Below are 26143 nucleotides of genomic sequence, written 5' to 3'. Positions count from 1 at the left end.
AGGGAAAGTGATACGTGGCAGATAAAAATGACGCTTCTGGATACATCTTAATTTATTTTTATTTCTTTACAAATTAAAGATGCATTGAAAAATAAACCAATGAAGAGAAATGAGAGGTCCAGAGCAGGGGCATCCCAGGCTGTGAGCAGGCAAGCCTGGCCACCATCAAGCCTAGCCCTTGTCCTGCCCCAGCCAGGTCGGGTTGGAAGATAACTGTCAGCCACTCTGTCAATACCAAAGCCTGAGTGGTGTCCTAGCAGGAGAGACTAGCCACTTCTGCCTCTCTCCCCAGCAGCTTGGAGAGCAGTGTTTCCAGCGGAAGCTCAGAGTGGTACATAGGCTGGCTCTGTGAGGTATTGCAAGTTGATGACCAGGCTCCCTACAGAACCATCCAGTGTTGGGGCTGCTCTGGCTGGAATGGAGGCTAATACCTCTCCTAGGTCTCAATATACTTTGCAACTGTTCCCAGGCTCATTCATTTCTGATAATGTGTCTCTGTCCACCAAGGGATCATCGGTCATTGCAGGAGAAAGAGCAGTGGAAGCAGAGCAAGAAAGCTAATCAACCACCCTCAGTCACTTTGAGTTGGCTGTTGACTTCCAGGCCCAAGAAGACTGACCACCTACCATCTACCATCTATGGCCTACAGCCCAGCTCTCGTGCACCTGTATGTATGTTTTCCCTAATATAGGAAGTCATTGATGACAATGAGCTGAATTAGCAGCCCCTCCCCGCCGTAGTAACCCCCTGGGATCTCCGTGCCATCCCACCTGCCCTTCGCTTCTTGGAGGCTGGTCCAAAGGGACACATAATATTGCCAGGGTCTGGGTGGCTTCAAATCCCCCAACACCAAATCATATACAGTGAACTGAGAAACTACATTCATTACGACAGGATTAGCAGGAAAAGGAGGATAAAGTGAGGGGATAGGGGCACCTTCCAACAGCAGGACATGACAGAGTGGTAGGATACTTGAGCCCAGAAAGAAGGTGTCTCCTTATACCTCCCCCTCCCCACAAAGAGACTGAGGTCAGCTTACATGACATATAAGATATGGAACTGTCCCAGTTTCTCTGCTGTCCTGGGCACTTTCCGGAAGCTGGCCTGGACCTTGTGCTGGTTACCCACGTGCTCTAGCTCAGCAGCTGTCGAATCTCCTTGTGCATGTGACAGAGAAAGTCCACATAGGACGCTCCCCCGCTCAGGCTCTTGTCTTCCACCAGGAAGTGTTTGAATAGCATCTCCAGCTTGTCCTCTTGTTTCACCACAATAAGCTATAGTCAGAATACAGGGTCATGATGCAGGGCTGAAGAGAATTAACCATATGCCCCGAAATCCCATTATCTAGGTGCTCACTCTCCCACCCCGCCTTCAGAGTGAGGACTTGACAAGGTAAGAAATGCAGGTTCGGATCTCTGTTACCTTCATGTATCGCGATCTCTGTGCCCTCAAACTATCAATGAGGCCTCGCACCTTCTTAGACAGCAGATTATCCAGAACTGGCAGAACACTCTGAAACACAAAATTCAATATCCTTATGGTAAGGTACGCTGAATCCAGTAGACAAGATGGGGCAGCACAGATTTATGCATTATCTGAAATATGGAAGCCTGTGAAGAATGACAGCACCCTCCCTCTCAGTGTCCCCTGCTACTTAAGAGAATGAGCACACTAACTTTACTGGCTTCTACTCTTATCAGGAAGCTTCTTCCACACCCACACTCTCCTTGACGCCCTGCCCTCACCAGGCCACTGGTGATCTGACTGAAGGAGGAGACGCCGAAGACGCTCTGGACAACACCCTGCTGGACACTCGCTCCCACCCAGAGGAAGAGGTTGAGCCCGTTCTCCAGCAGATATATATCCCCATTGCTTAGACGCTCTTCAGATGCTCGGACTGCTGGTGGTTCAGTGGTATTCTCAATGGGAGACTTTGTCTGGACAAAAGGAAGAGGGCAAAGGGTTACCAATGACTTTAAGACTCGTTTGCCCACCTGCACCTGCCCATCCTGCACCCCCATACACACAAAATTTCTGAAAACTAAGCACCTGAGTAACTCTCAGTATGAAAATATTACATCAGATAATATAGGTAAAAATGTATTAGCGTCAGATACAGACAATATTAATCCTTCCCTTCCTCCTCCTATGATGCCCCTTTCTCGGTACAGTGTCTCACACTCCAGCATTCAGTCGCACCAATGGTAGGAGCCGAGGATAGAAGAAGACATTGGTCTCAGCCACGTCCATGGAGGTGACCAGCTGCCGGACGTAGGCACGGTCATCAGTAGTGACTTCAGCTCCAGGCTGCAGGACCTCACTCTTCAATACGCAGTTCAGATAAACAGGGAGGAGCTTCATGCACTCAGGAAGGATCAACTAAGGGAGTTATCAAAACAAAGTCAGTGATCATGATCATGAGAAATCCCTCCCAATGCAAAGGTGTATCCCAATACCTTCTCCACCAACAAGCTTGCCCCACCTGTCCCGCAGAGGAGGGGCTGGCACAGTTCTTTCTGTAACAGGCCAAGATCTGGGCACACTGAGTGATGAGAGTGTCGCGAACAGTCTTCACAGGGCTGCTTAGGACCCCCCTGTATGCTGGATGGGAAAGGAGACAGCATAGTCACTGGTCAGCCACTCCATCACGGGTGCCTTCCCACCATCACAGCCACCCAGGAATGCTGGACTGCTGTCCATCCTCAGCCCCGATCCCACTCTGCCTGGCCTCTGCCCTCACCAAACTTGGCCATGTAGTTGATGAGCGTGTCAGTCTCACAGTTTCGGTACAGATCAGCCAGCTGAGTGCAGCAGTTGAGAGCCAGGTTGTGGATGCGGAGCCGTCGCTGCCCTGCACAGCTGGTGTAGAGCAGGGCACACTACGGGGAGAGTGAGAGGGGCAACTCACACCCCTCCCTCACCAAGACCCTCAAGACACCTCCTGTTTGCTATTTTATGAAGCTAGAAGAAAGATGGGAGCCACGCCTTCTCCAGCCTCTTCTAGTCCTCTCTGCGCACCCCTCACCCCCTTCCCTACAGCCTACTTAAATCCAGTGACGTGACCGCTGACACTTCTTCCCCGACCCCTGCCTCCTGTCCAGCACCTGCAGGAGGGCTCCATTCTCTTCGTTGAGCCGATCGTCATGCTTGAACTCCACAGTCACCGTCTTGTCCCCATCCAGCCCAGCCAGCTCCACATCTGTGGTGTTGCTCATGTAGAAAGCCCCAAAGAAATCTACAGCACGGATACCTGAGGCCACATGGATGGGGACACGGTTAATGATATGACAGGTGCACAGACTGAGGGCCCACGCTCAACTGCTCATCTCCAACCAGAACTGACCAGTGCTTGTCCGGACCCGCATCACAGCATCAAAGCCAACAACCTTCTGGACGTCCCGACGCAAGTCACTCAGGAACCGTTCCTGGTCGTTCTCCACCTGCATCCCCAGGCCCAGAGTCACATCACCTACTACATACAACCCACCAACAATCCCTGTACCCTCTCCACTCTACAAGCCTGCAGAATCGTAATGACAATAAGGTAAAGGTAATAATAACGATGTTATTATTTAAGCTTTTAAGCACTTATTACATGCCCAGTACTACATTAAGTGCTTTACATGTGCTCACTTAATCCTGATGACAAACCCTACTTAAAAACTACTTTAAAATCCCATTTTATAGATGAAGAAACAAAGCAGAAAATAAGTAATTTATCCTAGGTCATATAGCGGCCAAGTGGTAGAGCCAGAATATCAACCCGGGGCTCATTTCAAGCCCCGTGCTCCTCTTCGCTACACTCTTCTTCACATTGTGTGGTCTTCTCAATGATATTCCTATCAATGAGTCAGTAGCTAAGGAGCCACTCCACTTGTAGGCAGGCATTCCAGTCCTGCCTCCACGTGCCACCCAGAGTCCCGTGCCGTACCTGAAAGCAAGCGTATTTATAGACAGAGCCACCAGTGAGCTGGGGTACAACAGAGAGGGTGGCCACATCCACATACTGGTTAGGGAAGAGGAAGAGGTCTACGCAGCAGCCTTGGGCCACACACTCTTTGGCCAGGGTCTGATAGGCACCTGACTGAGGCTGGAACAGAGTCTAGGCAGGAACAGAAGAAGGTATTGAGACCTGAGTTCCACCCTGTTTGAGAACTATGTATATAATATGGGCTATTATTCGAGGACACGTAAGACTTCAGAGCTGCATTACAGTTTGCAATAGTAGTAGAACATTCTCTTTAAAAAGTCTACCAAGGGCTTTGGGATGAGATGGGGTAGAGAGGTGTGGGAGCGGTGGAGAAGGCTGGCAGCCACAGATATGAAAGGACAGAGGATCTCGTCCCAGTAGCCCCTTGAGAAAGTTTAGAGTATTGCACTGTAAAGAGACAGCACGTTCCTCTGTGATGTGAAGTCCTCCCCCCAGCTCCCAGTCCCACACCTTCTCCTTGTCTGTGTTGATCAACTTCCTGTCGTCTCTGTTCTTCAGTTTCCCTGGGGCCTCTGCAATGGGCAGGGAGGTGTGGAATAGAAAGAGCTTCCCTGCACACTCAGCAGCCTAGAAGAGGAGAGAGATCTACTGGTCCATTCTTTCCTTTATTCATCCATTATTCATTCATCCCGTCCCTTGTCATTTATTCAGTGCCAACTATGTCAGACAAGCTGACTCACTGGACAGTCACCAGTCACTAAAGAAACAGGGGTTGTATCCCAGAGGTAAGATGCTCAGAAGAAAGTGTCACACAGGCGGCTGCCCAGGACTCTCGCCTTACCTTCAGAGCCTCCATCCCAGCCTGAATCACTGGGGCAAATACTGTCTCCGTCTCCCTTGTGTCTGCAAACATTTCTGGAATCTGATCCAATAAGCTTAAGAGATAGGTGATGGGAGGCAATCAAAACTCTATCCAAATTTCAGATCCCTCAATTCCCCCAAAAAGTCATCTGGCCCCCAGACTCTGAGAACTCCTGAGGCATAGCCTGTGTCTATCACTGGCTTTCTGTGGTTGTACCTTGCCCTCCACCTTACTTTACCCCCACAATCTGACTCTCTTCCCCCACAATCTGACTCTTACCTGGTGATGACTGCCCGAGACTCGCTGACATTGACCAGGAAGCCATCCAGCAGTGGCACAAACATGTCACCCACATCAGATACAACCATCATCTGTGGCTGGGCCAATGAGCTCTTCACATTGTAGAAGTGGAGCACCTTATTATAGGTGACAAAGCCAACGCGGATTGCTGACTCTTCTGCCCCGCCCTCCCTGCAGAAAGGGATGTTGTTACCCAGACTTGCCACCTTCTCCACCAGGCAACTGCATGACGTCAGGATCCACATGCTGAGTTATCCCAACCACCCACCCTTGCGCCCCCTCCCCAGCCATGATCATCCCTAGGATACCTTGGCCCCTAACTCTCACCTAGGCAAAAAGTCTAACAGTGACTTGAGCTCCTCACAGAGGAGCCTGACAAGACCACTCCTGATGGCATTGTAGGAGACATCAATCATAAAGATGAAGGCAGGAGGGATGGGGAACTTATTGTTCTGCAAAAGAAGGAAATGTTGGAGGGGAGAGGGCTAGCAGTAAGCAGGTCAGTTGACTAGAGATAAGCCAACATCCAAGGGGACAGTGACAGGGTGAAGGAAATGACCACAGCAAGTCTCAGCTGTCTCATTGTCCTTCACCCACTGCTCCTCCCCATGCTCCCCTCCCTCACCTTGCAGTAATCTACAGTGGCCAAGAATTCATAAGAGCCCAGGGACAGCTCAGGACGGTCATAAGCATCCACACGCTTGCCGGTATGATCCAGGTGTTGAAAATACTGGGGAGGAACTGTGGGGAGTAGGCCAGAGTGTTACTCATGGGTCCGCTTTCGGTCCTCGTCTGGTCCTGGCTGAGCTCACTCTAATGCCCCACAGCCCCAGAGGCACTTCACGTCCCCATCTCCTAAACAATGGAGCCTCATCTATCTAACTAGAAAGAGAGTAATGAAGATGCAGTCAGGATCCCCCAGCCCCAGCCTCTGTGAACGTACCATCGTTGATACAGCTGCAGAAGCAGCACTGGAAGCGTCTCCCTCCCTCAACGAACTGCATAAAGGGGCACATGTATGCTTTGCAACGATTGCAGCGCAAAGGGCCAGACTCCCCATGGTCGACAACATACGGTGAAGCCTAAGGAGCAAAGGGAAGGGGCTCAGACACAGAAGGAAGCTACAGTGATATGTGGGAACAGATGAGGAGGAACAACCTGGAGGGAGAAGAACATGGCTCAGACAGTCTGCCTGCGGAGGGAGCAGAGAGAAGGGGAATGAGGACAAATGTCCCTAACGGTCTAAGGACTATAGTCCCTCTCCTTACTCCTTACCTCTAGAACTTCACTTCTTGAAAGAGAAGAGCAACAATGGAACTGGCCCAAACAAGCCAGGGGCTGACGTGGGCACATGAGGAGAAAGTCAAAGATTACCCAGGATTCTCATTTCTGGCCCAATCTTCAATCCCCTTCGTTCCTGCTTCCTTTCCTACCCAAGTATTTGTGACACTTGTCCTCCCCAATCCCTGGATTTCTGTGATACCTACTGACACCCCAGGCAGATGTTACCCTACAGATAAAGAGACCAGCAGGCAAGTGTCCAGCCACCCTCACTGAGACTCAGGAAAAGAGAAAGAGAAAAAGACAGAACAAGACAAAGAAGCAGGATGTAAGGTGAGCCCTGAATGTCCAGTTATAGAGAAATCCACCCCCCCAAGTTCATTAAGGCATGAACACAAGTGTATATACACCACGGCATGGCAGCAGCAGCTCCAAGCACTCTCTCTTTTCATCCTGATTCCAGGTATTGGGTGACAGATTATAGCCCAAACCAGGTAAAAGGACCCCTGGATTCTGTTTCTTAATATGCTGTCCTAATATTTCTAACCTACCTGGGATGACAGGACAGAGTACAAGAAAAACCAGAGTGACGTGCCTCTCATCACCAGGTGATGACCGTGCTACAGGAGGCTCCTGCCTCCAGCTGTCTTCTCCCCTACAAGTTGGCCTTGACTCTTTTCAAAATGTGTTTCACGTGTGAACTCTGCTCCATCCAGGAATTTCTTGGGCTTTTGCTTTCCTCCCTATCACCCTCTTCAGGCATGGGCCCTGGGATAGAAAGCTATTGATGATACGCTCCCCTCCCGACCAACCAAGCCTTCATCCACTGTGACTGCCAGAATCACATCTAGGAAGAAGTCTTATCCTCGCTCCCCCTCACTTCCTCCCTCTTATTATACTCTAGTCTGTCCCTGACTCACCTCCTCTGGGGGCAGCCTTGCCAGCGGCTTGATGACAGCTGCCAGCGGCACCTGAGCCTGCTTAGCCATGTCAGAGGTGCAAGGGATGTTATAGGATGTGCATCGAATGTACCGGGGACTTGCATTTCCTGAAGGAGGGGATGGAAAAGCTGAGTCAGATCACAGAATCACTCCAGACACCAGCTCACCATTGCTGACACACCCCATCACCCCAACAGATGCTAGAGGTGACGGTGGCTCTTTCCCCCTAGAGACCAATGAGGGACTGGTCTCTGACAAGAGCCCCATCCATAAGCTGATAATGCTGGAGAAAAAGTCCTGCAGGGAGGAGTTATTGCCCTTCTCACCTTGGTCTTTCACCAGGAAGTTGGTGGTGACTAAGGGTGGCACCTGGCCCCGTACTCCAGTAACAAATGGCTCTGAACCCCGGTTGTTCCTGTCATCTTCAATAACCTGAATCTGTAGGGAAGAAGTGAAATGAATGAAGCGACAGATGAAAAGGGAGAAGGGAGTACCACGTCCCAGAGGCAGGAGAAAGAAAGGCTGGAGCTGCAGCACAGAAACTAAGAATTTGCCAAGGAACACACCTCATGCACCAGGCCTGCTCTCCTTTTGGAGATCATATAAAATGCAGTAATGCCAATCTTCCACTCTATAGTCAGCAGCAACCTGCTGCATGGGCAACACTGAGAAAGGGCTTCTTTATGAATCGCCCTGACCCCCAATAAACAGTGATCACCCTGTTACAATACCTACTCCAGGAAAGCTCCAGCTCTAATCACAAGCCTTCAGACATGGTCAGATTCCACTTCCCTCCCACATCGAGGCTTCCCCTCCCCTTCTCTCCCCAAGAGCAGGAACACAGACAACAGTAACCATGTAAAAATGAAATCTACCTGGAATGACTCTACACTCAATGAGAGCAGAAGGGACAGGGTGAGGAGAGGATTACACAGCCAGAAATGATCAGGCAAGGTGAGGAAGCAGATGCTGCCTTATTTTCAGGTAAGCATCAGCGTGTAAACATGGGAGAAGAGGATCTTATAGCCCAATCCTCAGTCCCCCACATTTTGACAGACCCAGCGAAGGAAAAAAAAAGAGATATTGCAAAGCTGGTGATCAGATCTTTGTGCAGACTGATAACCTTTGTCAGTTACTTCAAGATGGGTTTGGTAAAACCAGAAAAAGTAAAGGGAAAATAAGACTCTGTGTCCCATAGAATAAAGAGCTGAAGCTTAGAAATATATCAGAGTCAAACAGACTCTCCAGATGAGAAAGTGACCCACACTTTCCCAAACCAGCAGTCCCTTTCCCTGTAAGAAATGCCAGTTTCCCAGACTTGTACATTAGTAGCCACCTACCCATGTTTCTCTGCAACAAGCAGTAGACAAATCAAACCCAAAAGGGAAGGATCTACTGTTTTGTCCTCTTCCATCATATGTCACAGGCAGGCTCCTGGAGGAACCAGCAGGGCTAAAACCAAAGCTTAACAAGCTACTTGATCCCGCCCTTCGAGCCTGACCTTCTACCATCCCATACTTAAAGGCACTGCTAACAGCGTGCTACTTCATTATATGGTGACTTGAGGCATGCATATCCTTCTAGCTTGTAAAAGCAAGGGTCTAGAAGGACTAAGGGAAGAGGATGGAGAGGGATGGACATGGTGGATGAGGTGAAGATGAGGTCATAGGCATGCACGGGTGATTTAACACAGGGATCACACACACACACCCACCCCCTGCACTTACTGGACTAGGAATGGCATCAGGGTCTATTCTGTGCCTGGTTTTCTGCTGAGGAGGCAGCTCATTGAGTTGCTTTTAGTGTTTTAATAATAAAGGCAGCAGGGGAATACAGGGAGGGAGACAAAAGAACAAGAAGCAGATGTTACTTCTCTCAGCCCTGATGAGTTAGACATGAACAGCTGGAGCCCAGCTCCTACTGCTGAAATCAGGCCCCCTCTCGATCATAAATTCCAAATTTTTCTGGGCCAAAAAAGAGCCTTTAATGGCTTAGCCTATGATGTAGAAAGATAAGGAAGGGGGCAAACAGGAGGCAAGAGGGGTTATATGGAGGGGCTGAATGGGAGAAATTTTAAGAAGGAAGAAGAGGGATGTTCCCTCCAAAAGGCCAAGCCTCCCATGTAAGAACTACTCTTACACTGAAAGAAGCCTCCCCTCACATCCAACCAGATGCTCCTTCTCACTAAAAGAGGAAAAAGGAAAGAGGCACTGCTTCATCCTCTAGGGTCCCCCTTAGCCAGCTGGGTCCCTCACCATGATGGTTCCCCAAAGGAAGAGGGAAGAGAACAGGATGGAATATGACAATGGCTAAGCATGGTGAGGCAACTGACATAGCAAATGTTGCAGACAGAACTAGACAGTGGCCTCCACTTGGGAATACCATATCAGCCTCTACTCTTGAGTATGATGAGGAAGGTCTGAGCATTCTGATGGCTCTAAGGGTAAGATTCACCTTCTTCCTGGGAGAAGGAACTTCCCCACATTGCCCTTGAAATTGTAGATCACTTTTCTCCATCCACACAGCAGAAGACTAGCAAGCAAAAGTATCGAAGGCTTTCTCCTAAAACACTATCCAAGTAGAGGCAGAAAGAGTCCAGAGAGGCTTTCCTTTTCTCATCAATAACACCAGAGATTCCCCGCCAGCTCTAACCATTAAGAAGACTGCTATGCTATCCTACTAGATCTAAGAGGACAAGACCTGGACACAGCCAGTACTCCACAAAAGAGCAGAGGCTTCCAGGCTCTGTCCAGTGGTGACAGCAACCCAGAGCTCTATGACACTGCTGATCACTCCTGGCTTCCCTTCCTTTCCTGCCCAGCTATAAAGTAAAAATACCCCTAAAATACTTCTGGAACGTCAAGTTCTATTTAGAGAGTCAAAAATTACACGTAGGCTCTACACCTGCAACATGACGAACAAAAGGGAAAAATAATCAGAAAAGGCTAGGCAAACATCTCATCTAGGTTGACTCACTTATCTGATAGCCACAAGCTCCTTCCCCAGGACCACATAAGTATCTACTTACAGGGCTCGGGATGGCGTCAGGGTCCAGGCGCTTAGGAGGCAATGGTTGAGGAGGCCCAGGCTGACTGCCAAAAGTGGCTGCTCCTGGGTAGGGACTTCCATAATTGGACTGAGGGCCCCTGGCTGGTCCAAAGGAACCTGGGAGACAAGTGCAAGGTTGATGAACAAAATATTCCTTCCCTATCTCTTAAGGCCTCACGGAAATGACTAGACTCCTATTATAAACACAGAATTGAGAGGTACAGTAATAACCATTTGTTATCTGAACTGTGAGAAAAAAAAAATCTTATAAACCCCACATCTTAGTAATAATACCCTGAAGCTGTCTATCTAGTTCACCACTTAGCAAGTAATACCAGAAGCAAATAACAACAACAATGAAAACACCTGAATAGCTGAAGCTTTTGGCTCCTAGGTAGTCCTTGGGAAAAACTCACCATTTTGCTGCAGCTGATAGCCTGGCTGCTGGGAGGAGTGCATAGGTGGTGGTGGTCCTGGGGGCCCAGTCATTTGGGTACCAGGGGGCAGAGCTTGAGGAGGAGGTGAGGACACATGGTTGGGCTGGCTCACTGGGGGCCCCCCAAAACTCTGTCCAGGCAAGAGTGGACCAGTCATCGAAGGCATCCGAGGACCCCCTGAGGCGGGGGATGTGAAGCTGGAGGCCTGTGGTGGGACAGATCGCTGGGGAGGCTGGGCCCCCGGATGACCCTGGCCAAGGGGAGGAGCTTGGCCCTGAGGATAGGAGCCATACAGACCAGAATTAGGGAAACTTCCTGAGGCTGAGGCCAGTGATGTTGGCGGGCCTGAGAAGTAGAAGAAGTAGAGTCAGAACCCCAGTCATTCTGCCTCCTTGTTCAGCAAACCACTTTCCTTTCCACCCGAGGGGCAGGAATGACTTGTCCCATCTGCTGGGGCTTAGAGGAATACATAAAAGAAATAAAAGGGATCCAGGTATACCCCAGAGACAGATGCCTCTAAAAAGGAAACAGTATTCCTATGGTCATAGGTACTCACCATAGCCCAGCCCCGAAGCGGGAGGGGCTGGGGCCACAGCACCACTGATCTGCATTCCGGCCAGCTGAGCAGTCACCTGTGCACTTGTCGGGGGAGGCCCATAGGGCTGAAGCACAGCTGGCTGACTGACCACAGGGGCCAATGGGGCAGACGCAAACGGCTGAGACCCAGGGAGCCTGTGAAGAGATGGAAAGCAGAAGCTTCTAGTGGGCCAGGAATCCCTTCCAAGTTGACAGGAGCCCCACATTATATGGGAAACAATACTGTTTTACAGCATCTTACTCTCATCTGGGCTCTTATATGGCTTCATATTTTTATATATTTGTGAATAAATCACGTTCCTCATAATCTACACTGTGATTATTCAGGGCAAACCTTGTTTTCCATTAGGTTCACTCCAAAAACACGTGCCAAGCACCCTCAGATCAAACAGTATTTACCCTGGTAGTTAGAGTATCACCTCCTCTGCCTTAATCCTTTGTTGACAAGCCACTTCGGTTCTATATTCAAAAGCACTGAAGAAGTCGAAATTAAAGGTGCACAGAAGCATTAACACAGCAGAAGCTTAATAAATGTGGGCTTGAACAAATGCAGTTTGATTGTTTAACCTTTAAACCAAAGGATCACTTAATCCTGGGAAAGGTATTAGAAATCTCTTAAGATCAGAAGAGCTGGTGAGCTAAGTTTGGAATTCTCTACTAAGGAGAAAGATGATGCTATCTCACCAGAGTTAAGGGCTAGACACAGAGGATATAAGCCAGGCAGCCTGCTAGCTGAGTCTATCCAGCAAAGTCTCATTACTTGAATAACTGCGCTGGACACTCCCATGGTACCACCTGCCACATTAAAATACAAACACAGCATCAGTGTAATATCACTGCATACCAACTAGCCATTGCACCAGTGGTTTACAGTAATATTACTGCAGAAATCTACAGCATAGATTATTGTACATAACAAGCTCCTTCTGGGATTTCAAGAATGAATCAAATTCTTCATCATAGTAGCCTATTACACTGAAATCCTGATTTATACTTCCTGTTTATTTTGTCTTTCTAAATAACTGGAACTTTATTATGTTTGGTCAGCTTCTACTGGTCCTGCAGTTTCACTTTTCATTTGTTCATTCAACTAGCATTTTCAGGGCATTATGCTAGTGAAACTTACCTCCCTAAGCTCTTTGCTGGGTTTTGCAGTTTTTGCCTTCCATAGCAGCAAACATACTGTTAGCCCATGGCAGATGCTTACAAATCCTTGCCAGAACAATTGTATTCCATGGTACTACTCTATTAATATGGATAATACTCTCAACTGCCTACTGGTATTCTATCATATAAACTCATACCTTATCTGCACACAGCTTTATAGTTTACAAAGCATCTCTAAATGCTTTAATTCTTACAGCAAATTAATGAAGAGAACCGAGCAGATGGAAAACTAAAACACTAAGGATAAAAGTAGCAGGCTAAACTAGAACTAGAACCCAGGTCCAGGCCCAATTCTTAGTCCAGTGTACTTTAAAATTGTGAAATGTAACATAAATAGAAAAAGATACATAAAACATATGTGTACTGCTGAATAACACAAACACCCCTGTAACCTAAAGGCCAGTCAAGAAATGGAATACACCAAAGGCCCTGTGTGCCTCTCCTCACAACCCTTTCCTTTCTCCCAAAAGTGAAAGTCGCTCAGGATTGTCCCCGACTCTTTGTGACCCCATGGGCTGTACAGTCCACGGAATTCTCCAGGCCAGAGTACTGGAGTGGGCAGCCGTTCCCTTCTCCAGGGGATCTTCCCAACCCAGGGATCAAACTCAGGTCTCCCACATTGCAGGCAGATTCTTTACCAGCTGAGCTACTAGGGAAGCCCCCTTTCTCCCAAAGATAACTACTTTCCCAACTTTCTAAAAATTGTTCCCTTGTCTTTAAAACTATAATTCAGTTATGTCAGGTTTTCAAACTTTTGTTAAACAGTATCACATCATACGTACTTTGAGTTTTGCTTCTTTTGTTCAACCACATGTTTATGAATTCACCTATGCTGCTGCATTTAGCATTCTCTTTCATCACAAAATGTTATTCCATTAAATAAATAGGCCACGATTTACCTAAGCATTTTACTACAGACGGATATTGAAGGTTTTCTAAGTTTGGGATATTATCAATAATAATGTTACTATGTTAAATCATATATTTAACTTATACATACCTGGGCTTTTTCTAAGGCATACAGCTATGAGTTTAATTACTGGTTTATATGATATGATATCTTTAATTTTAACAGATAATTCCAAGTTATTTTCCCATGGTAGTTGTACTGATTTGCATCTGACCACCAGCAGATGAGGAGAGTTCCTGATAATCCATATGCTCAGCAATATTCAGTACTAGTAGCTTTTTAATTTTGCCAATCTGATCGATACATAGGATAATTCTGCTGTGGTTTTTAACGTTTACTTTTTTCTTCATTTATGAGGTTGAACCGCTTTTTAATTTGTTCTTTGGCCATTAGTATCCCTTCCTTCATAAAATACTATTCCGGATTTTGTTTATTATTTTTTCAACTGAACTGACTCTTTCTTATTGACTAGTAGGAGTTCTTTACATATTCTGGACACTATTTTATGTTTTTATCTACTTTATGTGTAAATATCTTTTTCCATTCTGGAACTTTTCTTTCCAAAGTACTTCCCATTCAATGTCTTTCTCCTTGATCATTCCCATCAGCACAAAAACATACAAATATCTCAAAAAATAACCAACTATTAGTGAAAACAACCCAAATGTCCATCAACAGATAAATGGATAAAGAACATGTAGTGGTATAATCATATAATGAAATACTGTAATAAAAAGAATGAAGTACTGATACATGCTACAACATAAATAAACACTGGAAACATTATGTTAAGTGAAAGAAATCAGTTACAAAATATATAGGATTCTATTAATATGAAATATCCAGAATAGGGAAGTCTATAGGGACAGAAAGTAGATTAGTGGTTGTTTACGGTTGGGGGAGTGAGGGATTTAAGGAAAAGCTGAATAGGGATAGCTCCTCAGATAAAGGATATTGTGTGTCTTCCTGAGGTGATGAAAATGTACTAAAACGGACGATAGTGATGGTTGCACATATCTGTGAATATACTTAAAATCATTAAATTTGTGCACTTTAAATGGTCATGGTATATGAATTACATCTCAATGAACTGAGATGTAATTGGATTGGATTTTAAAAATACAATCAAATAAAATTGCCCTAAAACCTCACATCCCCCTCAAGCTTTTATCTTTTAGTCAAACATTAGGAAAAAATTGGTCTATGCTTTTTTTTCCCCTTTGGCCACACCATGCAGCTTGTGGAATCTTAGTTCCCCCTTCAGGGATCAAACCCAAGTCCCCTGCATTGGAAATGAGGAGTCCTAACCACTGGGCCGCTAGGGAAGTCTCTATCTCTACTTCTTTAATTACTATTCATATCTCTTTTAAAAGATCTTTCTTTCTAGGTTCTTTTTCCTTTTTTCCCCCTAGTCTATTCCCTGGTACTTTTCTCAGCCAGGGCCCATACAGGGTAAACTACCAGTCTCTGAAAACACCTTTATTTGCCTTCTCTTAGGTAGGTACATAATCCTATATTGACAGTTACAGTCCCTTAATCAATGTAATAGCCTACTATCTGCTCTCCTCTCATAGTCTAATCTTTTTTTTTTTCCTTTGAGAAATCCCTGAATTGAGTTAGAGTGGTTGTTTAGCATTTGACTTGCTTCTGGAGGGTACTCCAATGATACTGCTGCCCAGTATCAAAGTTTTTTTTTTAAGTTTAAGTTGTAATTTCCAAATCATTAAATTCACTCCTTTTAAGTGCACAATTCAATGATTTTTAGTAAATTTAAAGAGTTGTGCAACCATCACCAGAATCCAATTTTAGAACATTTTCACCACCCCAAATGATCCCTGGTGTTCACATGCAGTTCAAAAACACCCCGCCCCCGACTCCCCTGCTAACTTATCCTCAGCCAGCCTGGGAGAATCAGGACTCCTTATTATCTCCCTCTGCCAGTGTACAGATTTTTTTTTTTCTAGTTTACCTGTTTACTGAAGTGTAGCCTAAGTCCAGATTTCATAAACAAGATTTCAGTTCTAAACCTCAGCTCAGAAATGCCCAAGTTACCTGCTTAAACTTAAGCCCCTAGGTCCTCAAGATAATTTCCACCCTTTGCACAGGCAGCCACAATATCAACTTACCACTCTGATTTTCAGTTCCCACTTGTTATCTGGCACTTGAGGATTTAACTTTCCTTGAAGCTTGATTATGGATTTGAAAAAAAAAAATTTTGTTTCTATTTCCTCTCCCCTTTCTAGACATTTATAGCAGAAGGGTTTTAGGTTACATTAATCCACTTCCCAGCTGAAATTCTTTCACCTGCTCCAACTAGACAGCTGCCTTCATATCTCCACTGAAACTACATTTGTCAATGATGTCAAACCCAATGGTCAATTCTTGGTCTACATCTCACCTTTCAGCAGCAAGTGACACACCTGATTACTCTCTTGACTTCCTAAAATACTTACTTTACCTAATTTCAGGATGCTATGACACCCTGGCTAACCTACCTCACTACTGGTCTTTCTCATTGCATTTTGATGGCCCCTACTCTGAATGCCTTTTATAAGTTGGTAAGCTCCAAGGCTCAGTCCTCTGGGCTTACATTTGATGCTAAAAATGTATATTCTGGACACCTAATAAAAATGTCAGAAAGCAACTCTTCCACTACTACACATCCTACCACAGTTATGCTTCATTCTTTGTTTACCAAAATACAAACAGCATTCCAACAGAGATGACTGCCCTTCTTTAATGGACTTCCACACAGAGACAAGGGTTTATCGGGTCACACACCACCAAAGTTTTCATCATTTATGTAGTTTTCCTTTGCAATCTTTCTTTTCATGACTGATCACACCCAAATTAACCAATAAATCCTACTAAGTTCCTGTTCTAGAGGGAAAGGGGAAGTCAAAAGAGACATAAATAATCCTAAGGTTCCTTCTTCCTGTTTCTTCCTTAGGGTAGGTTCTGAAGGACCATAACAATTATTTAAGATATGTCTAGTCAAGGAAAAAACTCAAGTTCACAGAAATGGAAAGAATATGCCAAACAACACAGGTGCTTAAATGAGTCAATAATCCACAGAGGCGCAGCAGCAGCATCTCTAATCTGGAAGAAGGGAAACGAATTACAAAAAGATGAAGGGAAGAGGAAAAGGAATCCAAGAGAAAAACAAAGGGAAAAAAAAAAGAAAAGTAAAATAGGCCCTCATACATTCCTAATCCTTCCAGTCTCATCAGACCAATTTTAGGTTGACCCAAGTACATACCTCTGCATCTGAACACCGGAGCTTGGTCCATTCTGTACATCTCCTTGGCCAAACTGGCCATATGCAGTCTGGCCACAAGGGCCCTGTGCTGTCGAGGCTGGAGGTGCCCCTGAAGAAGCTGGGGCTCTTGAAACACCTGAGGGTAATGAAGAGAAGCTAAGAAATTAGGAAATTTCTCCTCCACCTTGAGCAAGGAATGCAAAGCAAGGATCAATAAGCTCCAACCTTCACTGCAATATCACAAGTATAATATCATAGCTTGGCAATGAAAAGGACACCATCAGGATGCAACTCCAGTTACAAGAAATTCTGAACATGGATGCCCAGCCAGAGAGTTTTCACTCTCTTAAACAGGTGTAATAGGTATACTACTAGTGAAGCTGTAGCCAGAGCCACAAAAATGAAAAGCTTTCCTGTGATCACTAGACACCCTCACTCAATCCAGGACGGTCTAATATTCTTACCCTAGACAAAACATCAACTCTTTTAAGGAAAAGATTCCATCCTAGAACTCAGAAACTCAGAACATATGCGAGGAAGGCGGCTTAGCAGATGACCAAGAACATGCTGAACTAGGTTGTAAAGACATAACCGTTGGGACTTCCCTGGTGGTCCAGTAGTTAAGAATCCACCTTGCAATGCAGGGGCTGGAGGTTCAATCCCTGGTGGAGGAACTAAGATCCCATATGCCACAGAGCAACTAAGCTCCTGCATCACAACTAGAGAAATCCACGTGTTGCAATGAAAGATCCCACATGACGCAATGAAAACCCAATGTAGCCAAGTAAATAAACAATTGTTTTAATTCTTTAAAAAAAAAAAAGAAAGAAAGGCGCCCCTTAGAGAGACTATTCTGCCAGCCTCTTCCTCATATATTCTACAGATCCTAAGCACCTTCTTTTCATCCACTTCTAAATGCTGACACTCCCAATAGTACATGGCTCAGGGAAGTGTTCCCATGGGTCGGAGACTTTGTTTCTGCCCAATTATTCAGTCAGGACAGGTTGTACATGTGTGCTAAGTCAATTCAGTTGTCCCCAACTCTGTGCGACCGTATGGACTGTAATCCGTCAGGCTCCTCTGTTCATGACGATTCTCTAGGCATGAATACTGGAGTGGGATGCCATGCCCTTTTCCGGGGGATCTTCCTGACCCAGGGATCAAACCCAGGTCTCTTGTGTTTCCTGCATTGGCAGGCGGGTTCTTTATCATTAGTGCACCTGGGAAGCCCTCAGGACAGGTCTCCTGGCCTCCAGTTACTGCTGTCGCTTATGTCTTCACAAAAGCTGCACTACGCGTGTTCTGCTCACCAGAGCTGCCATCAAAGCTACTTCTATGACTGCTAATCTGGAGAAGGCAATGGCACCCCACTCCAGTACTCTTGCCTGGAAAATCCATGGATGGAGGAGCCTGGTAGGCTGCAGTCCATGGGGTTGCTAAGAGTTGGACATGACTGAGCGACTTCACTTTCACTTTTCTCTTTCATGCATTGGAGAAGGAAATGGCAACCCACTCCAGTAATCTTGCCTGGAGAATCCCAGGGATGGCAGAACCTGGTGGGCTGCCGTCTATGGGATTGCACAGAGTCGGACATGACTGAAGTGACTTAGCAGCAGCATGACTGCTAATCATCCTTCCCATATGAAATGCAGAAAGAAAGCCATTAGTTACTTGGCATATCACTTTGGAAATGCTGCTGACCCCTGTTCAAACCACTGTTTTTCTTTTGTTCTGCCCTCAGTAGAGATTAGACACTACAGAACCTGCCTGCAGGTTCATATTAATCATATTAATCTGAATTCACTAGCCATTCACTGGCCTGCTCACTAGCCATCACAGAGCCAGGTATGTTTTCCTCTCAATAACAGAGCTTCTTCTTGGGGCAATGCCAGCTCCATCTTGATAAGCCACAGCTTGGCAAATCAGACGTGGACTCTGTCCTGCCAAAGTCCCAACCCAGAGTAAGGCTCTTCCAAAGCCCTGAGACCTAATCTCATCACTCCAAAAAAATATATTTTCCCCCCCAAAGTCATCACAAAAATGGTAACAACTTTGGGACTTCCCTGGTGGTCCAGTGGTTACGACTCTGAGCTTCCACTGCAGGGAGCATGGGTTTGATTCCCGGTTGGGGTACCAAGATCTCACATGCCACATGGCAAAATTTAAAAAGGTAATAACTTCATTCATTTCTCAAATTTTACCTGTGCCTCTTTAGTGCCTTCTTTTTCACATATCTCATGATGGAATTAACTCTCTTAAAAAGCATAAAGCATCTGGCATACCCTAAGGCCCAAACCCTAACCCTAACCTGCAATGTGGGTCTGCAAAGAGTCTGCCTGCAATGTGGGAGGTGTAAAGGAAATGGCAACCTACTCCAGTATTCTTGCTTGGAAAATCCCATGGACGGAGGAGTCTGACAGGCTTGGCGGGCTACAGTATATGGGGTCGCAAAGAGCAACTAACACTTTCCCTTTCACCTAACCAAAGAGCTACTGTCAACCATCTTCTTTTGCCCCCTATGAATAACCCACAGGTTACGAGCTCCACTTCATGAAAAATGTAATATAAAAGCCAAACACTGACCCTAAGGACAACCAGTCTCCTTTAATTTCCCTGATATTAAACAACATCTAAGAAGCTGAAGAAACTCAAAGGAAAAGGAATGCTATCACCAAAAAGATATGAGAAGCACCAAAACCCAGGCATACAAACATCATACTTTTTATCCCTATGTCCCACAGTCATGTATAGATAGACCCACAAGTCCGATGAGAGAAATTATCACTGGCTCTGGAGGAACTATGACCACAGTCCTTCCATCCAGCTGTGAACAATTCAGCCAGGTGAGGCTGCACAGGGTGACACCAACATGAAGTAAACTGCCATTGAACCTGGAAGATGGGACACCCTACTAGATGTTTTAAAGACACAGTCACCTTATATAAAAACAGGAAAGGGCAGACTGCCCACAGGACTCTCAGTGACCAAGAGCCAGATTCATGTTCCTCAATCCCAGTCACCACAACCCTTTAGGCAGCTTAAGTAGGGCAATACCACCCAACCTGAAGATTACTAATTCCCTTCCTTAGCTCAAAGGAAGCTCGGAAACATACCTGGGGGAGGGGTTTGCTGATAGCCTGGTACTGGGCCATTGTAGGCTCCATAGGGAGTGGGGGCGGCTGTGGACCCTGGTTGCCCACCATAGCTGGATTGATGATACCCTGCATAGACGGGCTGGGGCTGCCCAAATGGCGGCACAGGTGGAGCTGACTGGTTAACGTTCATTATGAGAGCATCCCCGACTTGGTCTCACCTATTAGATGGGAGAGAAGACAGAAATTAGTCAAAATCAACTTTCTAAAGTGAAAGCACTATTCACAGTAGGAAATAGAGCTAGAAACGGACTGACCTTATCAGGCAGTGATCAGCCTAATCATTCTCACACTATTACAGGATCTTTGTAATTTTCTTCCCCAGACAGTAGACAGACTGCCTCCTCAAAGTAAGGATTTTGTTACTCTGAACCCTATGCTTTGTCACTGCCAAGAGGGTATAAATTTCAACTTCAGACAGGCCCAGTGGAATGGAGCAGCAGCCTCCATTCCCTAGTGGTATGATTTCTAGTGTCTAGTCATATAAGGAGTCCTGCCACTGATGAACTATTGTGATAGTACAGGTAAATGAAACAATGTTCCCACTTTCTGTTCATTCACTCTAGCATCCATTCCTTCCACAAAACTGAATACCCTGCAGTGTGCTAGTCATTTTTAATCACTCAAACTGCATGTCTAAAACAGATCAACTAAATCCCCTCCCCCTCAGAAGACAAATTTTAGAGTGACCATTTAGAAAAATGACATTCTTAGGCTAAACTGCAGTAAATCAAGTGCTTACTCCATCCTCAGTCTTCCCACCAAAAGAGTGTATGGACCTTAGTACTGAAGCATTAAAATCACTAAATGTAAAGGACAGCTGAAAACTCTAGCAATGTACCAGATTAGAACTGAGTGCAGGTCTGGCACAAAAACCTCACACAATAACCCAGAGAAACAGTTCAAAGATCAATAGCAAAGTTAGATTTCATGGGAAAAGATCATTCACCTTATCCTTCAAGCAGAGGGACTGTAATTATTCCAAATCTCAAGGCACTTCTCCAACTCTTTCTGCTCTCCTAATAGGCTTGTCATGAATCTAGGCCACGTCCAAAATTATTACAATCTTGCCCAACAATAGAGGAGTGAATTGGAGGGTCTTTCCAGGATCCTTCCAAGAACAGGACTATCTGATCACATCTACTCAACACAACCTGATCACTCCAACTAGCCTACAGAAGGAACCCAGGAAGCAAAAGAGCTCATAGGTGCTGCAGTGGAACAATGGGCCTCTCGCCTGTGCTAGGAAGGGCAACCTTAACTACAGAAAAGCTGAGCTGCTCTTGCACTAGAACTTTTTAAATTCAAAGCCATCTCAGGAGCTATTCTTCCAAATCCTGAACCTTGCACAGGTCATAACATTAGGCTTGACGGATGTCCCCCTCCCGTTTATCTTCCTGAAGTCGGTGTGGGGGTGGGGATGGGAGGAAATAGTTCCCTCAAACACACACAAGAGTTTGGAGTCAGGCTCAAGTTTCGACTTCACTCTGCGTGGACAGTCAAGGGTGACAACCCAGGGGGCGGGGCAAGCTTCCCTAGAACTCTGAAAGTAGTCGAGCTGTGGAGGCTGGGAGTGCCGAGGATCAAGACCAAGAAACCAAACAAGCTTCTCGGGCCACAATGAGAAGACTGTTGCTCTAAGTAGAAGATCGAGCGTCTTGCGCCCTTCAACAGGCTCCGGACAGGAAGCGGGAGCCGGAATCTGGGCCAGGAGAAAAGGAGGGTCTAGGACTGATTCTGGATTGTGGATGCATGAGGTGAGGGTCTCTCCCCGGGCTCCGCCCCCGAGCCTCTCTCTTCCTTGGCAAACAGGACGCCGACCTGGCCAGTGATACCCCGGCATCTCCTCTGCTTTCCTACCCACCAACCTCCCGAAGCCACTCCTCACCCGGCTCCAGATCCAGGTTCGACTTCGTTCCTAACGTCAAGGCTCCCAGGCTCCACTTCCGGTTCCGAGGGGGCCGGCGCGTCGCCCCCGGAAGTTCCACCCCCCACGCTCCAAGGCCCCTCCTTCTGCCACGTCTGCAGTAGGCACGCGCCGAGGAACCCGGATTCCGCGCACGCCCTAGTTTCCTTTCTGTGATGGCCGTTTGCGGGGGCTTCTGAGGATTTTTATGTATTTCCTTTTTTTTTCCCCCTCTGAGATGTCGTGGTAACTTTATGGTCCCACCCCAAACCGAAATGCGACTGAACTTTCTTTAGTAACTCTCCTTCCAATGGCATTTTAGTCAAAGTCTTGTGGCGACTTCCTGCTGACCCCTGGCCCCTTTGATTTCCGTCTGGGAGGTTCTCTCACCCATGACCTTTGCCGGTCATAAGACTTGCGGAATGGAAAGTATAATGTTTTTTGGCTTGGGGATTTTAAAAAATTATGATTATTCTGATATAGTATACTTTTTGTACATTTACTTCCTCTGGCCGGGCCATGTGGCTGACGGGATGTTAGTTCCCTGACCAGGGATCCAACCCCGTGCCCTTGGGCTGTGAAAATTCAAGCGTTCTAATCAGTGAACCACCAGGGAGTTGCTGAAGCCCTTAGACTTTAAAGGGTAGCAGTTTCGCTTTTAGGCAGCATGTATTCAAGTTCTGTCCCTGCAGTTCCCTAACTTGGGTAATTTAATCTCGGCCTCAGTTTCTTTCATTTGTAAAATGGAGAAAAGAGGAATGCCATTGTAGTAACTTGTTGAGAGGATGGAATTAAGTCACACATTGCCTGGCACCATAGTAAGTGCTCAGTAAAGGGAAGCCCTTATTAACTTTTTTTTCATTATTAACCATTTTTATATAGCGCCTAGGTTTAGATGCAGAGCTCTGCCAGAGGCTGATGATTTGTAAGAATGCCCCCAGCCTAAAAGAAGAGCTACAGTTCGTGAAATGATTATTACCCTGTTTAATGAATAACAATAATTTAGATAATATTTGTGGGAGTTTTAAAAACATACGTAACTACATTTAATCCTTTCAATAATCTTTTCATTTCATAATTATTTTTTAAGCATTGTTGTGTATCAGGCCAGGTTCTTGGTTCTGGGAATACAGCAGTGAACAAACAAAAGCTTTTGGCCAATTTAAACTATCGTTTTGTAATTATATACACGTGATAAAGCTATAAAGAAAAAGAATTCTCTGGCGCACTCTTTCACAAATTTCAGTCTGTTGGTTACCTTTGGGGAAGGAAAAAGTATAATTTGGAGGAACATAATAGAGCATCAGTAATACTAACAGTGTTCTATTTCTTAACATTCACATGGATATTTATTGTTATTTTAAAATAGTACATATGTATTATGTACAATTCATTTCAGAATAAAAAATTTTAATAAAAGAAATGAGGGAAAAGAGCACTGGTGGAAGCATTTAAAAGGGAAAAAAATGTTAAATTAAGAGTTTTATGACCAATGGGGTAGAAAAGTTCTTGCTATCATCTTGTTCATTAATCTTTCATTTAAAGGGGAAAAAAATTAAATGAATTTAATGACCAATGTGTGTGTGGGGGGGTGGTTCTTGCTCTCATATTGTGCAGTAAATATTAGTTATTCTGAGGCACAAAATGGTTCACTCATTTTAAAAATTGCGCTTTTAGTGTTTGCTGGAAGCTGTATTAGTCGTTGAGCATATTTTAGAAAACAGCAAGATTTTTTCTGTCCTCAGGAGTTTATAATGGAGTCAAATCACAGTTTGTTTCTCAATCTGTGATCTTGGTGTCAACAGTGTCAGTTTCACCTGGGAACCTGTTAGAAACACAAATTTCAGGCCCATCCAAGGCATACTGAATCAGAAATTCTGCAAGTGGGGCCCAGCAAGCCATGACCCTCTAGATAATTCCACTGCACACTGAAGATTTAAGACCCACTAGTCTGGATTAGTAATTTGTGAAATTTAGCTAACATTTGTTGAGCAATTGCCACATCATTTATCCCACTGAACCCATGGGTTCATTAACCTGGCATTCAGTTCATCCCCCAGCACCAGTTCTGTTTACCAGCGCCACTGTTTACCAGAAGTGGCTCACTAGGCAGTCGCATTCCACGCCCAGCTCCACACCAGCCAGCCGGGCTTCTTACCCATTTAAAGTCAGAGAATAGGTTGAGATCGTTTCAGCCCCAAGACCTCTAATAATTTGCTTTACTGGATAAAACTGCATGGTTTGTGCAAGAGCGCCAGCTATCCTGAGGGAAACTTCAGAGGGAGCCAGCTACTAAATGGTTCAATTAGTCTTTCGCCCCTATACCTGGGTCAGACGACCGATTTGCACATCAGGACCGCTACCGCTACGGACCTCCACCAGAGTTTCCTGTGGCTTCGCCCTGCCCAGACATAGTTCACCATCTTTCCGGTCCTAACATGTATGCTCACGCATAGGAAAGTAGGTATCTTCTGTCTTGCTTAATGCACTCCTAGTAAGTAGTAGAGTTTAAATTCATAGTTTCTCTTTTTAAAATTAATTTTATTTGGCTATGCCAGCTCTTTGCTGTAGCATGTAGGATCTAGTTCCCTGACCAGGGATCAAAGCAGGCACCCTGCATTGGTGCACAGAGTCATAGCCACTGGACCACCAGAGCAGTCCTAAAGTCAGTTTTTTTGAGAATACACACTGATACGTTGCATTTCATTGGTTTCTGTATCCCTACTCTGGTTCTCAGTCTTGGATGCACATTAGAATCACCTGGAGTGCTTTTAAAACTGGCCAGTAAAATTAGAATCCCTAAGGTTGAGGATGGAGCAGGCACCCCACTCCAGTACTCTTGCCTGGAAAGTCCCACGGACGGAGGAGCCTGGCAGGCCACAGTCCCTGGGGTCGCAAAGAGTTGGACACCACTGAACGACTTCACTTTCACTTTTCACTTTCATGCATTGGAGAAGGCAATGGCAACCCACTCCAGTGTTCTTGCCTGGAGAATCCCAGGGACGGGGGAGCCTGGTGGGCTGCCGTCCATGGGGTCACACAGAGTCGGACACGACTGAAGCGACTTAGCAGCAGCAGCAGCAAGGTTGAGGAGCCTGAGTGTGTGTGTGTGTGTATAATATATAAATTTATATACTATGTAAAATGCCATTATACATCATCTAATCCTATACACAGTTCTAGTTTAAGGAACCAGTAGCTTTCAGAGTTTTCCAGGTGATTTCAATGTGTAGAGGTAATTGAAAGCCAGTGGTATGGCACAATGGCTTACACGTATTACTAGATGCTGCTGCTGCTGCTAAGTCACTTCAGCCGTGTCCGACTCTGTGCAACCCCATAGACGGCAGCCCACCAGGCTCCCCCGTCCCTGGGATTCTCCGGGCAAGAACACTGGAGTGGGTTGCCATTTCCTTCTCCAATGCATGAAAGTGAAAAGTGAAAGTGAAGACACTCAGTTGCATCTTAGTGACTCCATGGACTGCAGTCTACCAGGCTCCTCCGCCCATGGGATTTTCCAGGCAAGAGTACTGGAGTGGGTTGCCATTGCCTTCTCCGGTATTACTAGCTAATACTCAATAAATGTTTGAATAGTGAATGAATGGATATTTAGATACTCTTTTTACTGATGAGGTCAAGTGACTGCCCAAGGTCACGCAGCTAAGAAATAATATAACAAGAATACAAGTCCAATTCTGACTAAATTCCAAGAGCTTTTCATGACTACATCATACACCAAGGCAAACAGCATTTAGCAGGCTAGCAGAGCACCTATTCCAGGAACTGTAGCTTTTAATAATTACAGCATCATAATATTAATATAGAGATATTAATGTAATGGAAACCTAAAAATAAGTAAATATTGTGTTATTAACATGGGTTGACATGTTTAGGCACAGCTATCTATACCCACCTTTCCATGACCAACTATGTATTGTAGAAGGTAATTTATTTCAGCAAACATTGAGCACCTGTTAAATCAGTCATTGCTCTGTGGGCTATTGATTGGCTGTTGCACACAGTCCCTGCCTTCAAGACTCTCACAACCTAGGGAGACAGGTATATAAACAAGCTAATATTGGCTGAAAACTACAATAACAGACATATAAACAAGCTACATTTTTTGCCCAGAGGAAGGAAGGATTAATTCTTTAGGTAGGGAGTTGGGAGACAGTCAGGAAAACTTTATGAAACAGGCAGTACTTCAGCTGGAGCAGGCTTGTCAGAATTTCTCTACATTGTACCCAGCACTGCAAGTGGCATATGGTTATCTGCTTTGATTAATTGGTTAATTCATACAGCAAAGGGGCACTGTCTTTCTGGAGAGCTTGCCAACCTGTGGGACAAACCTAGCC

The 26143-nt window shown here is 45.6% G+C and overlaps 1 protein-coding gene across 4 annotated transcripts; it reads right to left on the bottom strand.

Annotated features, from left to right (window-relative positions):
- Positions 1 to 41: 41 nt before the first annotated feature.
- Positions 42 to 21839, bottom strand: SEC24C (SEC24 homolog C, COPII coat complex component). 4 transcript variants are annotated; one of them, XM_042241070.2, is made up of 24 exons: positions 20835 to 21839; positions 19847 to 20046; positions 16734 to 16869; positions 11357 to 11532; positions 10780 to 11145; positions 10344 to 10480; positions 9043 to 9111; positions 7642 to 7753; positions 7295 to 7422; positions 6037 to 6175; positions 5719 to 5834; positions 5421 to 5545; positions 5073 to 5264; positions 4773 to 4866; positions 4442 to 4558; positions 3932 to 4102; positions 3344 to 3440; positions 3105 to 3250; positions 2741 to 2879; positions 2483 to 2601; positions 2200 to 2379; positions 1746 to 1937; positions 1423 to 1512; positions 42 to 1274 (listed from the first exon to the last, which is right to left on the bottom strand). In XM_042241070.2, exons 2-24 carry the CDS (start codon positions 20016 to 20018, stop codon positions 1134 to 1136), a joined length of 3354 nt encoding a protein of 1117 aa, XP_042097004.1. In that variant the 5' UTR covers positions 20019 to 20046; positions 20835 to 21839; the 3' UTR covers positions 42 to 1133. The 4 variants fall into 4 exon arrangements, with proteins under 4 accessions (XP_042097004.1, XP_011960734.1, XP_060262636.1 ...); XM_012105344.5 differs by having other exon boundaries at positions 21774 to 21839; XM_060406653.1 differs by lacking the exon at positions 9043 to 9111.
- Between the last annotated feature and the right edge of the window lie 4304 nt (positions 21840 to 26143).

Source organism: Ovis aries, chromosome 25 (genome assembly GCF_016772045.2).
Source record: "Ovis aries strain OAR_USU_Benz2616 breed Rambouillet chromosome 25, ARS-UI_Ramb_v3.0, whole genome shotgun sequence".
NCBI classification, from domain to species: domain Eukaryota; kingdom Metazoa; phylum Chordata; class Mammalia; order Artiodactyla; family Bovidae; genus Ovis; species Ovis aries.
The sequence above is the reverse complement of the archived record's forward strand: the minus strand, read 5'-3'. Positions and strand labels throughout refer to the sequence as shown.